General features: G+C 44.5%; 1 protein-coding gene across 1 annotated transcript; it reads left to right on the top strand.

Annotated features, from left to right (window-relative positions):
* Nucleotides 1-229: 229 nt before the first annotated feature.
* Nucleotides 230-17,569, top strand: LOC309568891 (uncharacterized protein; the record flags this gene model as incomplete). The annotated part of the gene is made up of 4 exons (XM_082274670.1): nt 230-476; nt 1,097-1,231; nt 1,310-1,577; nt 17,116-17,569. The coding sequence occupies 4 exons, from the start codon at nt 230-232 to the stop codon at nt 17,567-17,569; spliced, it is 1,104 nt and encodes a 367-aa protein (XP_082130796.1).
* Nucleotides 17,570-17,908: the final 339 nt, after the last annotated feature.

Raw genomic sequence — 17,908 nt, 5'->3', positions numbered from 1 at the left:
GTCACACGATACATTCCACTGATTGGTGGACAGGAAAACGTCACTGCTGTCGTCAAACGGAAGCGCAGCTCAGTCCAGATATAGGAGAAGGATGCCTGCAAATAACAGCAGGGTCTGGTCAACTCAGGAACTATCCACTTTCCTTACTATAATTGCGGACAGTGTTATTCAGAGTGAGCTTGATGGATCAGTGAGGAATGAAAAGGTGTATAAAGATATTTCCCAGCGGATGGCAGCCGAGGGATTTGAACGGACGTCGGGTCAGTGTAGGGCAAAGCTTAAGAAGCTTAAAGGCCAATATAAAAAAATTAAGGATGCCAACAGCTGTAGTGGAAACAGTCGAAGTACTTGGAAGTGGTACGATGCCATGGACGCCATTTACGGGCATAGGCCAGCAAACCAAGGCAGGGAAGGAGGTCTGGACTCTGCATCTTCATCTGCATCTGCACTTCTCGAATCCATGATAGATCCTGTTGGTAAGTTTTTTTTTTTTTTTCCTGCTTGGCATTGGCTTTCCCTATGCTAACCATTTAAAAAAAATAACTGCACAAAACCATTAACTCTGCACCAAAAATGTAATTGTATTTGTGCAGTGGACTGAAAGAAAATGGTAGGGAGTAGCGCTGCACTGTTTTGTATAATTAATGAAAAATGCGTGACTGGTGTTTTGCTTAATTAGTATGGGCTTGATAATATCAATGGGGGCTGAATATGCATAAAAATACTATTAAAGGCTATCATGCATGATTTCAAGCAGCCACAGTGCACTTTAACCAAGTAAAGTTAATCTCAGAATGGATAGGGAAATGTACTGTCTGTATAAACCAGCCCCTATTTTTGAGAAAAAAGACAACTGTAGAAAAGATAATGGAGATTTCTGATGCTCTCATTGTACCTTAGCCTTTAAACTGATATAGTTCCATTATTTTTTATTTAAATACCTGTACAGAAGAGTATAGGCATCTCATTTTTTTACCCACTCTGCATCCCATTGTTTACTACCTGATGATAACTGCCATGAGGATAACTGCCATAAGATAGTACACTGTGTCTTCTTCTCGTTTGTGTATAAAACCCTTGATATGTGCATTTTCAGATACTGTGGATGGACTCTCCAATGATACCTCTAACTTTTCAGACGATGGTCCATCGACATCTTTCAGCAGCACCAGTACGATTGTGTCAACACCAAGCCTACCACAGAGTACGCCAAATGCACCACGTCACACAGGTAAGACATTATGATCAGAGTGAAAGTTATAATTGTGCATTTTCTTAAATCAATATTCTGGTATTTTGTATATTCCAGGTGAAAGGAGACGGTTGCAGCTGGATCTGCGCACAGTTATTGATGATATGAGGGCAGTAGAGGAAAGACAACAGGAAAGGATGGAGACCCTTTCTGAGCGGTGGTTTCAGGCACTGCGTCAGGATGCCCAGGAAGCTATGCGCCAGGAGGCTGAGATTGCCCGGCAGCAGATGGAGCAGTTGTCTACCTTCAACCAGGCCTTCCTTGGTGTCCTAGGGCAGCTTGTTCAAGTGCTGGGAGCCAGTCGTGATCCCAGGCCACCGCCAAGGCAATAGTGCCTGTCAGCCAGCACAGGACCTGTACCCTTTGTTTTTTGGTAATTTTTCAGTTTTGTTTTGTAAAAATGTTTTATTTTTTTGAATTCTTACTTGTAAGAAAATATAGAAAGAATATTTTTGTTGCTGAATAAAAGAGATTTTATAAGAGACTTTGGGTGTGTCTGATTCATTAATGTAAAACTTTATTAAAACTTTAAAACAATCATGGTAAAAAATTAGGTGTTGAGGTGACGCATCAGAGCCTGACGTATTTCATTGCACTCATCTTCAATATCCTGTGCTATTACCCTTACTGGCTCTTCTGCAGACGTATTCCAATCCTGGTGGAAGTCTTCTCCATGACTTTCACAAAGATTGTGAAGAGCACAGCAAGTAAGCACCATGGATTTGACAAGTTGAATGTCACTGTCATTCCTCTTCATAAGACACCGCCACCTACCTTTAAGTCTTCCAAAAGCATTTTCAACTACGACCCGTGCCCTGGATGTTTTCTTGTTGTAGGTTTGTTGTTCTGGTGTCAGGCGGCCATTGTCAGGAAATGGTTTCAGGAGCCAATTTTGTAAAGGGTAGGCAGAGTCCCCGAGCACATAATAGCCAACATTCACCCCCCAAATGTTCTTAGTGGAAAGAGGGTACAGCCCTCCCTGCCCAACCCAATCCCAAAATGTGGACAATCGTAGAACCCGAGCATCATGCAAACTCCCAGGTTTTCCAACATTCACACTCCAGAATAGTCCTTTTCCATCCACCACTCCCTGGAGGATGATGGAATGCCAGCCCTTTCTGTTGAAGTAGTCAGTGTGGTATTCTTGTGGTGCTATTATTGGTATGTGTGACCCATCAATAGCACCAACACACTGTGGAAGACCCCACCTGTTTTCAAAGTAGTCAGCCATGTCTTTAAGCTTTTCCCTGTCTGGAAAATGAACAATTTCAGGAGCTAGCGATGTGCAGACAGCCTTACAGAAGTCCTGCACACAACGGCACACTGATGATTTACTGACACCAAAAAGATGACCTATACTTCTGTATTCACTGTTGGTAGCCAGCTTCCACAGTGCAATGGCTACTCTTTTCCTCACTGGCAAACTGGCTCGGAAGTTTGTGCTTTGCTTCTCCATCGCTGGACGTAGCCTTGCACAAAGGTATGAAAAGGTTTCCTCCGACATTCGGAAATTGTGCACCCACTGTGTGTGTGTGAATCCTGGGACGGTCACATCCCACCACTCATTGGCACGGGGGAGAGCCCAAATGACTGGTCGGCGGCGCTGCTTTGACAAAAGGAGAAGCATCTTTAAAAGAAGAAAACGCAGATGTTACCATATCACAAATAATAAAAACATATTAATACAACATACTATATTTTACAAGGTCAGATAGCATCATGTATAAAAGTGAGCAATGAGTACACATTGCAAGTATTACACCTTATACATAAATAAAAAAATACAGAATCTGCAAAGATCTAATATAAGATGGGAAGGATATACAGTACATTATGTATTCAACAACATACATGTTGCACACGTATGTAAACATGCACATTTGAAGTATTACACCTTATACATAAATACTCATTATACTACTAATGATTTGTTATGCATTTGATTTAATACTTCAAATGTGCATGTTTACATACGTGTGCAACATGAATGTTGTTAAGTACATATGTACTGTATATCCTTCCCATCTTATATTAGATTTTGTCATATTCTGTATTATTTTACTTTTTAATACGGGTAGAAATAAATGACAATTGGCATAATGTTGCTTACCCTATAACGCTGCCGTCTTTGTCTTTGCCGCACAAAGGTGTACTTCTCCTCCTGACTCAAGACCCAAGCCAAAAGTTTTCTTCTCTTTTCTGCTGTGTTTCGCTTTGCCGCTCGTAACCTTCTCTCACACTGTGTGGCATGTATTTTGATTACTAAGAACCAAAAGCCAAGTAGAGCAAAGACGAGCTGCTGGATGACCTCCATTGTTGTTGTTGTTGTAGCGTCACGTCTGTTGTCGCACTAGTGTGACGCCACGCCGCAACGCTAGGCATTTGGTGTACGCCCCGCATGGACCCTAGAGGTCCGACTTCCAGTGGAAACGCTCAACTGAATAGACCGGACCATTATCAGCCTGCCGATCTGTCCCGATCCGAACCGTTCCGCTCAGTGGAAACGAGGCATTATATTATGGGGGCCCTACTCAATGCTCATGGAGCTTAAAATATAAAGGATATTATTATTATTTAAAAGTATAACTCCACTTTTGTTGAGAAAAAAAGCATTCACCTCTAGCTAATTTATTTACATTTCAAGGATTTTAACAAACTTTGTTGCAGATTCCTACCTTTTGTTATTTTGAAGGCATATCTATTTGTCTGTGTCCATGTGCAAAGTGAATCTAATGGGAGTGATTTTATAAAATATCATTCAGCTGCTGCACCTGCAGGGCTCTAGAGAAGAAACTTGCAGGGTCTGATTACCTTTAGACATAGTTTCTTTTGAAAGTATCTCTGTGTACAGAACGCCTCCAGGTTGCCATTTTGCATTGCATTTTACAGAAAATAACAGTGCTGCAATTACAATGTGACTTGTGTCGCAACTGTGTATACTATATTATTATTATTTTTTTTTTTTTTTGCTAACTTGAAAGTGGAGTTACCCTTTAAGAAAAAAAAATATGCCTTTATAACCACTTTAAGGCTAATTATGCAGAGCACTGTTTAAAAATGCACGTATAATGTTCTATTCAGTATACAAAATAGGACACAATAATTCTTACATTTGTCTTTTTTCATGATTTCCCTGTACAACCTATCTGTTCATGTTATATCATCTATAATAGCATATCTATAAAGTTTCCTGAACCAATGTCATTGTGTGTATCAAGAACAGCACTATGTAGAATTATGTGTTACGTCATTTTTATCTGGGATGACTATGATGCCGAGAGCATCTGCCTGAATCATCGATCTCCTATCTACAGTATGAACAAAAGATAGATTATCTGTAAATACCTGCAAGTCAAACTAGGTCAAAGCTACATAAAGAATGAAAGAAGAGCTCTGCAGTTCTTTCCTGATATGGAATTTTATTTAATATGTTGTTCCTGTATTTTTGCAGTAGTACTATAATCAATATCCTGTGATGTCCAGAGCACATTTTCACTTTAGCCATTCACTTTTACATTTTATTTTTGTTACTTACAATTTAACTAATTAACTTATTATTTTAATCTTTTAATTTTTTTTTTTTTTTACTTTTATTTATATTTTTTGTTTACATTTTTAACCATTCACTTTAGTACTTGCTCCAGAGGAATTTACCCCAGAACACAAAATGAACACTCTCTAGGGCTAGCTTGGTAAACCACCAATCTGCCTTTTAATTTATGTCTATTATTATTATTATACTACAGGATTTACAGGTTACACAGCATTTTACAATATAGACGGGAGACAGTACAGTTGCAATACAATAAAATACAAGAGGGTTAAAATGGCCCTACTCATAAGAGTTTACAATCTAATAGGGTGGGCAAGTGGTACAGAAGGTTGTAACTGTGGGGGATGAGCTGATGGAAGTGATAAAAAAGATTAGTTAGAGGCGTGATATGCTTCCATGAAGAGATGAGTTTTCAGGGATTGCCTAAAGGCAGCCAGAGTAGGAAATAGGGGGACAAATTGGGGTAGAGAGATCCAGAGTCCGAGAAGACAAGCATGGGAGGAGGAGACAAGGGAGCTTGGGAGAAGGAGGTCTTGGGAGGAGCAGAGAGGACAGTTTGGGTGATACTTTAGAGACAAGATTAGTGATGTAGCTTGGAGCAGAATATATTATAGAGCGTGAAACTGGCCATACACAGCTTGGATTTTGGCTAATTCCTGTTGAAAATTGTTGTCCATATGGGTATATTTGGGTATTCAGACAAGCATGAGTGCTGCTGATATTTGAATAAAACAGTCAGCAGGCAAAATTCTTCCATCCATGCTGTTAAGCATGAATGAGGGAATTGTTTGCTGAATGAAAAAAATCTACCTGCATTCTGTATGTATAACTTAAAGCTAATTTTCCCCAATGTGCTAGTAGTGGGCCCTCTGACAGTCCCAGTCACTCACTTAAAGTGGAAGTCCAGTCAAATTCTAACTATACTTAAACCTGCTCTCACCCCCATTCTAAGCCATTTCTAACCACCTTGTTAGGCCCCTTTCACACTTGTGCGACCTAAAAGTTGTTCAATTTTGCCGCAATATTTTACCTTGATTTTGACTAGACTTGAAGCAATGCCTGTGTAATCTTGAGGTCTATGAACCTCAAAACACATCAAAGACAGACCAAAGTAGTGCAGGGACTACTTTAAAGTTGTTGCAACTTGAAGTCACACAGATATAAACAGTACTCATTGGAAATCATGGAGTACGACTTGTCATGTGACTTTGCAGTCCCAAGTCACAGGACTAGTCACACAAGTGTGAACGAGGCCTAAAGGAAATACGTCTATACTTACCTATTCTGGGGGCACTCTAGTCCAGTTACATGGTCAGCTCCCAGTAGCGGCTTCAGAGTAGAGGTGGGACAGCCAACAACGGATGTCCCATGGTAAGCCTATGGGTGACTTCATTGCCAAGGTCCTGCAGCCGTTGTATGCTATCTCTCTCTTCTTCGCTGAAGCCGGCCGATGGGGTGATAATGTGACTGGACAGGAGCTCCATCAGTATAGATAAGTATAGACATCTTTCCTTCACAGAGTAGTTAGAATAGGCTAAGAATGAAGGTGGGATCGGGTTTAGGTATAGTTAGTATTTGACTGGACTTATACTTTAAGCTTCCAGGACTGTCAATCCAGAGGAAGGCAAAAAAAATGCTAATAAAGCTTGGTCCATTTTACTGCAGCGGAGGAGGGGGGGGGGGGGAGTTCCTTCCTGAACCCACAAGAGGACAATTGGCCACATTGCTTCTGTAGAGCATTTAGTCCTCATGGAGCTCATTGCTTCTCTAAAGCCAGGGGTGTAAATACAGGAGTTGCAATTGCAACCGGACCCCATGCTCCAGGGGGCCCATGCGGCTCCCTTGTATACCTGGATAGGGGCATGTAGAGAAATCACTTTCCTCCTTTTACCTGCTGTAGCTGCAGAAGGAAAATGGAGGAGATTGGTTCCTCTGCATGCTGCCCTGCCACTCCTTCTATCTAGTTCACTAGTGTTCTGCTGTCTCTGGGCCCCTGTGTGCCCCCCCCCCTAATGTGCTCCCTCCCCTCTCATGCCAGCTGCTCCAGAGGATGTGTCACAATAGAGAACCAGGAAGGGGTCGGTAAATATGTAATTTACCAGCTCCTTCCTTTTCTGAATGGACAGAGTCATAGTTAGTGACATTGTAAAAATATAAAATAAAATTATAAAAAAAAAATACAATTAAAGTACCAAAAAATAAAAACTACTGACACCAGTGGGTGAACTTCCAGGATCGCAAAGGTCACACTTGCGACAAGGCCCTGGCATTCCACCACCGTGGGGAGGCCCCAAGATGGCAGGAAGGGGCCTTTCCACTGCAGAACTTGTGAAAGGGTCCTGCTGTGGGACCGTAATAAAGGGCCCCGCAATGAGAGTAAAGGGCCCCAGGATCAGTGGGAAGAGCCCCAGGCTTGAAGGAAAGGGCCCGGCCAGGGGTCCAGGGGGCCCCTTATGGTTTCTTGCATCAGGGCCCTGAAGATTCTAGTTACGCCTCTGTCTAAAGCCTAGTTATAGCCATGCAGAAGGATTATTCCTAAAACAAATTCCTTCGTTACTCTTCATTAGATTCCTGAGTCTTTAGCTTATGGAGGCACTAGATTCTTTAGTTGTTAAATACAGCCATTACTAAAGCTGATCATGGAGGGCAGCACGATAAACGTTCTTCATATAGCTCTAGTTTAACTGCTTCCCATTTGGCCAATGTACATACCGTAAATAGCCCAGGAGGTGCTCTTTTGTTCCAGGGGGGACATACCTGTACATCCTCCCAGAATCGGGCGCGCAGTCCACTGTGGCCCTGGTACAATGTGATCTCTGTGACCAATCACAGTAATCATAGTTACAGTAGTAAGGAAGGCTGTATTTCATGATGTGATCACATGGTATCAGGGCCAGTCACAGCGGCTCTATACTATGTGAAAGTTGTGACCAATCATAAATGAAACCTTTGAAGTATGCTATAGATTGTTTATATAGTGATCATCACTATAGTGACACTGCACCGCTCTGGTGACAGTATGTAAAAAATATTGTAAAAATAAATGAATCAATAAACAATTTAAAAATTGTATAAAAAATGTATAAATAGATAAGTACACCTTGCCAGTTACTCTTAGTGTCCTCAGGAGAATATATGAGTAGCACCATCCTAGGTAGGTGCTAGTGAGAGAGTATAGTTTTTGGCTCTGTCTGCCTATCAGAGGAGCAGCAAGCAAATCTATATTGCTTTCTGTCTAGCAGAGAGCAGGATCTGTAAGTGAGGTCTGCTCAGTGTGCTCAGTATGTGATTCATTGAGTCTAGAAGAGTGTCTCATGCTGGTCCAATAGGGAGGCATGTTGGACAGTGGGAGGAAACCTGACCAATGGGTACATAGGCTTTGATACAGTGCTGGTGATTGGTGCTGTCTCGGTGCATTATGGGATACTGTATAAAAGCCAGGAGCACATGTGCTGTGGGGTCTTTGGCTGGTGAGCAGAGTCCCAGAGGGAAGGCAGCGGCTGCGTCCCCCTCTGTAGTGGTGGCACGTGCTCGCAAGCGGTTGGCCTGGGGACCAGAGGAATGGAACTGAACCCAGAGGTCCAGGAGAGCTGACTAAAGGGGGATAGACACTGGAGGCCCTTGAAAAACAGTATCGTGAGTACAGGGGATCGTGTCAAGGGCCTGACCTGAGGGGGGCAACCCCGGTGTAGGATAGTCAGAGGACAGGTATCAGTGTGTCAAGTGAAAGGGGATACTAGGAGAGTATCCTGAAGATAATCTAGTCCATCAAGTCATCTGGATAGAGACTTAATCCAAATTCACCTAGTGGCAGGGTGAAACAACAACCTGGCTGCATCGTTAGAGGTAGGAGTCCTCCGCATTGTGAATAGTTAATTTGGAGTATCCCACTATTCCCTTCTCCCATGCCTAATTTAAATAAAACACTAAAAACAACTACATACCCCTGGACTGATTATTGACTGAGCCAAGAAGTAAAGTGTTAATATGTGCATGCTGAAATTGCTAATGGAAACCCAGGGGGACCTGAAGGTGTGGAATCCAGCAGTCCTCAATGGGGCAATGCTACATATGGCTCCTTTCTATAAGAGTTGGAAGATTCTCTTCTGTAGATTTGTGCTGGATATTGAAAAACCTGGAGGTCTCTCCAGTCTGACAAGGAGCACTGGTAGATTCATGGTAGATATATTCAATCCTGAACATTTCTCCAGGCAATTGGCTCAGGCTTTCCCAGTTTCCATGCGGGTGTTCTTCCTACCATAATCCTGTGCTCCTAGATGTGATAACTGTCTGTATTTCAGCTGACAAGACACATGTAAGGCCAGAGCAGTATTCTGTGTGGGTTTTCTTGATATACTTGAAGACCAGGGCCAAGGCATATGGTGAGTATACTGGGGATGATGAAAGAACTCTGCACGCTCTTTATTTCACTTTGGGGGTTACCTCCTATGCCTCTTCATTGTGCTGCATGCTTTCCTTCCTTCAGTTGGGGTAGAACAATGTTTAGCCCTTAAAGGTCAGGTACCTGTCTAGTCTACTGTTCTTCAGCGTTCTATTAATAATAATTCATTATTTTGTACTTATATTCAAGGGGCCGCTCCTCCTGATCAGCCCTACTACAGCTGTGGGTTTTGAACAACCTGTTTTGTTAGCATCGTTTGTGTTACAGAACCCCAACGGAAAACTATTCAAGACATTTCTTTATTGGTATCTAATATAATAAAGTCCAAGTGTCTCTGTGTCAGTCCCTGTGTCCGTGGGATTGCGCTACTACGCATGTGCCCCACAGACAGCCTTTGGGACTTGGAGCACAGAGACTCAGGATGGTGCTGTTGGCCGGCCCCTAGCTGTCATCTCACGGATCCTCCCACATTAGCCCCGCAGGCAGAGCGCCCTCTGGCGACCGTCCCCCGCACAGTGAAGCAAGGCAGGAGCTGGTCCTCCCCATGGCTACTCTGCTCTGCTCCAGAGCCGGTTCTGCCAGCCGGCACTGTGTGATTCTGCACAACAGCCAGGTCAGCCCTGTGCACACGGAGAGCAGCGCTCAGCCCGGACCCGGCATGGCTTCTGGGGACCTGTACGAGGGAAGCACCCCCCCCCTTCCTCCCCTACCGAGCCGCATACAGGGACGGAGAATCACCGGCACACCGGGGGGCTCTTCATTCCAGGCCTATCACCCAAAGAGGGGGTCAGAGGACGAGCTGAAGGTTGTTGTGATGAGGGGCGGGGAGTCTGGCCAGGATGGGGGGTATGTGCCATGAGCTGGGGAAAGTGGGGGGCTCTGAGCACCCTTCAGTGCTGCCACTGTGCATGTGTGCTGCCCACAGGGGACCCACACCATCGCTGCTGCTGCAGAACCTCTTCTATATCACCAGAGTCACTCATCTCTCATCCTATATAATAAAGTACAAGTGTCTCTGCGTCCAGTGCTTGTGTCTGTGGGATTGCGCTACTACACATGTGCCCCACGGACAGCCGTTGGGACTTGAAGCGCAGAGACTTCGGGCGGCCGGAAGAAATTGTTGAAGCAGCGGTTGTGCGCGGGCACGCGGCGGGTGCGCGCTCACGTGGTCTTACTGCTAAGCGGCAGTGGCCGTTACAAGTGGCAGCGGGCGAGCGATGTCATGTGAGAGCCGCTCGGTCAGCTCTCACGTGACTAGGGCTAGGGCAACAGGGACGCTATGCACAGAGCTGGCTACGTCATGCAGCTCTATGTTCTAGCGCCCGTTAATTTAACGGGCTTAATGTCTAGTTATCCCATAAGGCTGATGTTATGCTAAGTAAATAGATACCTAACATGTCATGCTTTAAAATTGCGTGGAATAGCAACAAACTATAATACTTTAAAATCTCCATAGGTAACGCTTTTCCAGGTTACAAATTTAGGGTTACACAGAGGTCGGATGCTAGAATTATTGCTCTTACTATAATGTTCACAAGGGTATCACAGGTGTGGTGCTGTTTACTGAGGTGTGCGTGACCTATGTATGTGTTCACATTTGGAGGGAGCGCTTTAAAATTTGTACATTTATTTTATTCAATTTTTTATATTTTTTAAACTTTTTTTTTGGTTCACTTTTATTGCTGTCACAAGAGGTGAACAACAACCCTTGTGGTAGCATGGGCAGTGAGAGGTTCTCTTAACTGAGAGATCTGGGCTCAATTAGACCCAAGATCTCTCCTCTGTCCTCCAATCAGACACAGATCAGTCTTATCGCTTGCTTCCCTGGCTGGTTACTGGACAGTAGGCACAGAACTGAAACGGAAGTGACAAAATACTCATTGCTTTCACATTCTTGTACCATAGAGATGATCAGGGACATTACAGTCCTCAATCATCTCTATGGTAAGCCGTCAGAATTTCCGGCTTCAGTCTCAGGCTCCCTGGTGGGACAGAAGAGCCCAGAAAGTCACTGGAAGTTGCTGGGAGGGGAGGACCCCCTTCTGCCACATATAAAAGCAATCCAGTGGCTATTTAGCTGCTAGGATTGCATTTACATTTTTCAGCATCACAGGCTAAAAAAAAAAAAAAAAGATACCAGGCTGATGCTGAAGTAGGTAATAAAAACACCAGCTGCAGTGGATAAGGGCCTTACTTTGCAGTTGTGAACATCAGCTAAAGGATGGCAAAGGCAATAATTTCATTAGGACTTTTTCTCACAAAGAATTTATTTTTTTCACATTGCTCAATAGAACTTTCATTTTCTTTTGCTTGCATAAGATTTTTTGGGATTATTTTAAAGTGTTACTAAATCCACAACAGTAAAATCAGTCTGTATATGCAGTAAAGCATGCTTGTTATACTCACTGTGGAACCTAAGGGGTCAATCCTCTGCATTGTGTAAAAACTTTGAAGGTTCACTGACAGACACAGCTCCATATCTTCTTAGACCCTTGGGCTTATACTGCTTTCTCCACAGCAGCTCTAGGACTTCCGTTTGTAGCAAGCAGTGTTAGAAGAATATATAACCCAACTCAACAGAGGGGCGGTGCTGTGTCCGTCAGTGAACCTCAGAGAAAATAAAAATAATTTTACAGTAAGACAAAAATCCAGTTTTCTCTTTCGTTCACTGACGGACACAGTTCAATATCTTCATAGACCCTAGGGATGTCCCAAAGCAGTGTCAATATGAAGGGTGGGAAAAACACAGCAATACAGATAATTCCCAAAAAGGGCTAAACATAGCCAACCAGGTAAACCAGCAGCTCAACCAGGAACAACTGGAACTCACTACCAGGAAAAAATATACCTTCAAGAGGCCGGAGCCTTAGCAATCGCAGCCTGCAAAACTTTGCTAATGCAGCATCCGAAGATGCAAGCATATCCACCTTATAAAACTTTTTGAATGTGTGTACAGACGACCACGTAGCCGTCTTGCACAACTGAACCACTGATGCCTGATGACGGAATGCCCAGGAGGCATTAAGCGCCCTTGTAGAATGCGCCCTGATGAGGAAGGGAGGAGCCTGACCCTTAATGGAATAGTCCTGCACCACCGTCTGCCTGATCCATCTGGAAATGGTCGCAGCAGATGCAGCCTGGCCTTTACAAGATCCATCCCTAAGGACGTCGCCGCCAAGTACACCCTGATTGCCCGAACCACATCCAGAGAATGTAGGGCACTTTCTTTAGGATGTTTAGGCTTAGGACAGAAAGATGGCAACACAATATCCTCATTTATGTGAAACCCAGAGACAACCTTAGGAAGGAACACCTGACAGGGTCGCAACACCACTTTATCCCTGTGAACCACCAGGTAAGGTGTCCGACGGGACAACGCAGCCAACTCTGACACCCTACGCGCAGAAGTAATAGCCAACAAAAAGGCCACCTTCTGTGACAGAGTGATCAGAGAAGTTCACAAATATTTTCAAAAGGAGGTTTCTGAAGTACCGACAGTACCAAATTGAGATCCCACAGAGGTACCAGGGATCACGCTGGAGGAGCCAAATGGCGACTCCCCTGCATAAAAGTGTGAACCAAGGAATTTGTAGCCAACAGCCGTTGGAAAAATATTGCCAAAGCGGAAATCTGGCCCTTGATGTTGCCCAAAGCTAAACCCTGATCTACACTTTATTGTAGAAACTCTAGCAGGTGGGACACGGAACAGGCACGGGGAGAAACGCCCCAAGACTCACACCTATTAAGGAATCACTGAATCCGACAGCCCTCTGTCTTTCAACACCTGGCTTTCAATAGCCATGCCGTTAAAGCCAGCGACCGTACAGCAGGATGGAAGATCAGTCCTTGAGACAAGAGATCTTCCCTGAGAGGAAGTCTCCAAGGAGCCTCTGCTACCAGCCTTTCTAGGCCTGTGTACCAAGACCAGCAAGGCGAGTCCGGAGCCACCAGAATGACTGGAATCCCTTCCACCTAGATCCTGCGCAGTCTCAGCAGAAGTTGTAGTGGAGAAAAAGTGTAAATTAGACAATACTGACCCCAGAAGGCCACCAGAGCGTCGGCGGCGTCGGTCAGAGGATCCTGAGACGTTGCCACAAACCACTGGTTGAAACGAGAGGCCAACAGGTTCACATCGGGGGTCCCCCACTGGAGACACAGTTGTTGAAACACTTCCGGGTGAAGAGACCATTCTCCCGGCTCCAACGTCTGTCGACTGAGGTAGTCCGCCTGCCAATTCTCCACCTCTGTAATGTGCACAGCAGAAAGGGCCGGAACATACCATTTTGCCCACCTTAGAATGCTGGCTACTTCCTGAGACGCTAGAGCACTTCTTGTGCCTCCTTGATGATTGACATTTGCCACAGCTGTGGAATTGTCCGAAGGAACCCTTACCGGGCACCCCTGCAGAAAATTCGTCCACTGGGACAGGCACAGCCTGATTGCCCGAATCTCCAGAATGTTGATTGGCAGACTGGATTCCTCCGGAGTCCAAACTCCTTGAGCTGAGTCATAGTTACATAGATATACAGTAAAACCTTGGTTTGAGAGTAACTTGGTTTAAGAGCGCTTTGCAAGACAAGCAAAATTTTCAAATAAATTTTGACTTGATATACAAGCGATGTCTTGATATACAAGTAGCCTCAAGTCACAGCTGAGTATAAAAGAGAAGAGAGGCGCCTCTAAGTGTAGCAATATGGTTAAATTTAATGAAGGTACAACATTTAGCAACTCACATGGTTGATGATTGGAACAGGCACATCGAAGGATGCAGGCATCCAGGCTAAAGCTGTCCACATAAACCATCCTCCGCACCGTCATCTACGTCATCCTTTCCATGCTGCCCCTCGCTTTCAGATCGCTTTACGCAAGGATGGTCTTCCCGGTCAGGATTACAGACTGGCAGCCGGCGGGGCAGAAGATAGTCTATGTGGACAGCTTTACCCCGGATGCCTGCATACTTAGATGTGCCTGTTTTATTCATCAACCATGTGAGTTGCTAATGTTGTACCTTCATTAAATGGAATCATATTGCTACACTTAGAGGCGCCTCTCGTCTCTTTGATACTCTGTAACTCCTGCTGGATTTTGCTTCTAATCCCCTTGTGGAAGCGGCTATTTGTGGATGGACATTTTATGGATACACAACCTATCGCAATGCTATAATCTTTTTATATGGACTATAAACTGAAGGACTTATGAATAAATGGTTGTGGAACGAATCATCTGAGTTTCCATTATTTCTTATGGGGAAATTTGCTTTGATATAAGAGTGCTTTGGATTACAAGCATGTTTCCGGAACGAATTATGCTCGCAATCCAAGGTTTTACTGTATTTATAAATAGTTACATAGTAGGTGAGGTTGAATAAAGACAATAGTCCATCCAGTTCAACCTGTGTAGGTGTGTGTGGCCGTAATCATCTCTCATACCCCTGAATGTTCTGATCCTTGAGATGTACGTCTAAGAGTCTTTTGAATGCCACCATACTTCCCGCAGAAACCACCTCTTGTGGTAGAGAATTCCACAATCGTGTAGTCCTAACAGTAAAGAACCCCCTGCGTTGCCTGAGGTTAAAACGCTTCTCCTCTAATCGCATTGTATGCCCTCGAGTCCTCATGCAATCCTTTCGATTGAATAGCTTTTTATCTATGCTGAGATCACCATTGAGAGTCTGTGCCCAAGACACCTCCCCACCCGGACAGACTGTCATCCATGGAAACCACTGTCCAATACAGGGGGAGAAAGGACTTCCCTTGCCGAAGCTCCAGGGAAATCAGAGATCCCCTCGCACCCAGGCTCAACAGAATCAGATTGTCCAGTGAAGTCTTGTCCCACTTGGCAAGAATCTCCCTCTGCAGATGCCTGGTATGAAATTGGGAAAATGGAACCGCCTCGAAGGTGGAGACTTATCAAACTCAGTACTTGCATACAAGTACTGAGAGTTAACCAACGGTTGGACAACAGGCGCCAAATCACATCTTGCAACTTCAGCAGCTTCGCCTTCAGAAGAAACACCCGAGCTGAGGCTAAATTCAGAGTCAGGCCCAGGTGACCCAGTTTGGTGGACAGAGTCAGAACTGATTTCTTAAAAATCAGCGTCCAGCCAAACTCTTGCAGAGTTCATATCGTGATGTCCAGATCAACTTCTAGAGTCGACGAAGACTCTGCTCGCAGAAGAAGTTCATTGAGATACCCCAGTACCACGATCCCACTCTGCCTGAGCAAGGCCAACATCGGGGCCAACACTTTTGTGAACACCCGTGGAGCTGAATCGAGACCAAAGGGTAATGCCACAAATTGATAATACTCCGCTCCCACAGTAGAGCGAAGGAAATACTGATGCCCGACATAAATTGGAATATGAAGGTAAGCGTCCTTGCTATTGATAGAGGCCAAAAAATCCCATTGATGAAGGGATGCCACTACTGTGCGAATGGACTCCATCCAAAATTTCTGAGCCCGCACAAAGTAGTACAGAGCCTTGATGTCCAAGACAGAGTAAAAGGCTTTGCATAATTTCAAAGAGAAAGGGCGGAGGCTACCTGTAACCCCTCCTTCAGTTCGTGTAGACAGTCTATCTCCTCTTGATTTAAAGAGAATAATTTCTGGTTGTAGCTTTATACAGAGGGGCCATTTTCTGGGAAGCATTTGGTATCCAGTCTCTGCAGTAACCCACTTGTCCCAGAAATGCCCTTAACTGTCTCTCATTCCTAGGGATTTGATATTCCCTTATGACTTTGACTCTGTCGGTTGTCAGATTTTTGATACCATGGGAAATACAGTGCCCCAGGAACACCAACTTTTCATGGCAATACTTTAGTTTTTCCTTACTGGCTTTGTTGTTGGTCCCAGCCAGGAAACAGAGCAGACTGATAGTTTCCTGCTCACATGTCTCTAAGCTGGGAGAGCAGACAAGTCATCTACATATTGGATTAGTGCCGTCTCTGTGTCAGTGGGGGCCTACTCATCTTACTTACACTTCCTTGAGTTTATTATCATACTCGGAGGGGTAGATTGCACAGCCTTGAGGAATACGGGTCCAGGTGTACTGTTCCTTTAAGACAGTAAAACTGAACAGGTATCAGCAATCTGGGTGTAGGGGCACTAAGAAAAATGCATTGGAGATATCAACTACAGAAAAATACCTAGCTGTAGGTGGTACTCCTCCCAGCAAGGTATGCGGATTTGGTACGATCGGAGCAGCAATTTCTATGACGCGATTTATCGCTCTCAGATCATGCACCATCCGGTAGACAGGGGGCTTCCCTTTCTCTGCTTTTTTCTTCACTGGGTGTTTACACTTGATCTGAATTTCACTACAACCCCTGCCTTTTCGAGTTTGCCTAGCAGTATTTGGATACCTTTCATTTGTGACACATTCAAGGGGTATTGTGGCAGGCATGGAGGCACTGCCCCTGGCTTCAATCTGACCAGTACTGGCTGTACATTCAGTAATCCTACATCATACTTGTCTACTGCCCATCCTGCTTATTCCTATTTGCTCCTACATCACACAGCTCACTGGATTGCCCAAGTGCATGCCTGCCTCCATGAGTAAAGATCGCTCCTCTACGGCCATGGAAAGACTGAAAGAATTTGCTCAGACCAAGAAGCAAGATGGAGGCCGCAGCCCTCCTCGCACGAGGAGCAGTGGGACAGCTGCTATTGAGACATCTAAACATGCATCCACCACAGGAAAAGCGGGTAAACTCACCCTGTAACAGGTCAACACGCAATTGCTGAATGCTATATCCGCTTGTGGCAACTCTCTCACAGATAAGATGGATGAAATCAAGGTGAATATCGGCCTGCAGGATATGCAGAGAGAGAGAGAGAGAGAGAGTGACTGAGACTGAACAAAGAAAGAATCTCTTCTCTTGAGGATGATTTTTCACCTTTCCCTAGTAGGGTGTCAGCAGCAGAGAAACAGATCTCTTTCTGGTGTCAGAAAGCTGACGACCTTGAAAATCGCTTACGACTGAATAATATCAGAATTGTGGGTCTCCCTGAGAAGATAGAGGGTCAGAATTCTGGGGACTTTGTTGAAAAGTGGCTCAAGCACACCTTCCCTGATGCAAACTTTTCTGCTGCTTTGGCTGTGGAATGGGCTCATAAAGTGCCAGCACAACCCCCTGTTCCTGGTGCTGATCCAAGGCCTCTACTTGCCAGAATGCTCAATTGCAAAGACCGGGACCTAGTCTTGAGAAACAACAAGCAAGGGGGCCAAATCCACTTTGAGAATGGGGCTGTCTTAATATTCCCCGATTTCTCAGTGGAACAGCAGAGAGCCACCTTCACTGAAATCCACAGGAAGATGAGGAAATCTGGGCTTGTATATTCATGGCTTACCCGGCTTGCTTGAGGGTGATTGACGGTGGCAGAGTTAATTTCTTTACAACACCAGGAGCTGCACAGGATTGGTTTGCCATGAAAGGTTGCCCTCCATAGCCTTTGGTCGAATGGATCTCCCTTCTCTTATCACTGATTCTCCTTTGTCTGGCATTCAGAGCTAGGAAGCAAAGATAATTTGGACTTTTAACATCCTTTTCTTACAAGTGTGTGCCTTCACTGATGTGCCTGTTGCAATCAGCATTGTCTATCCCTGTAATGGTTCTTTTCTTTTACTGCAATAGTTATATGGAGTTTCTACAGCAATATCCCTTCTCACATCATCTCTGAATATTTACTTGTGGGGACTATG

The sequence above is a fragment of the Pelophylax lessonae genome (genome assembly GCF_965119305.1).
Source record: "Pelophylax lessonae genome assembly, chromosome: 12".
In the NCBI taxonomy this organism is placed as follows: Eukaryota; Metazoa; Chordata; class Amphibia; order Anura; family Ranidae; genus Pelophylax; species Pelophylax lessonae.
This window is presented reverse-complemented; position numbering and strand designations above follow the sequence as displayed.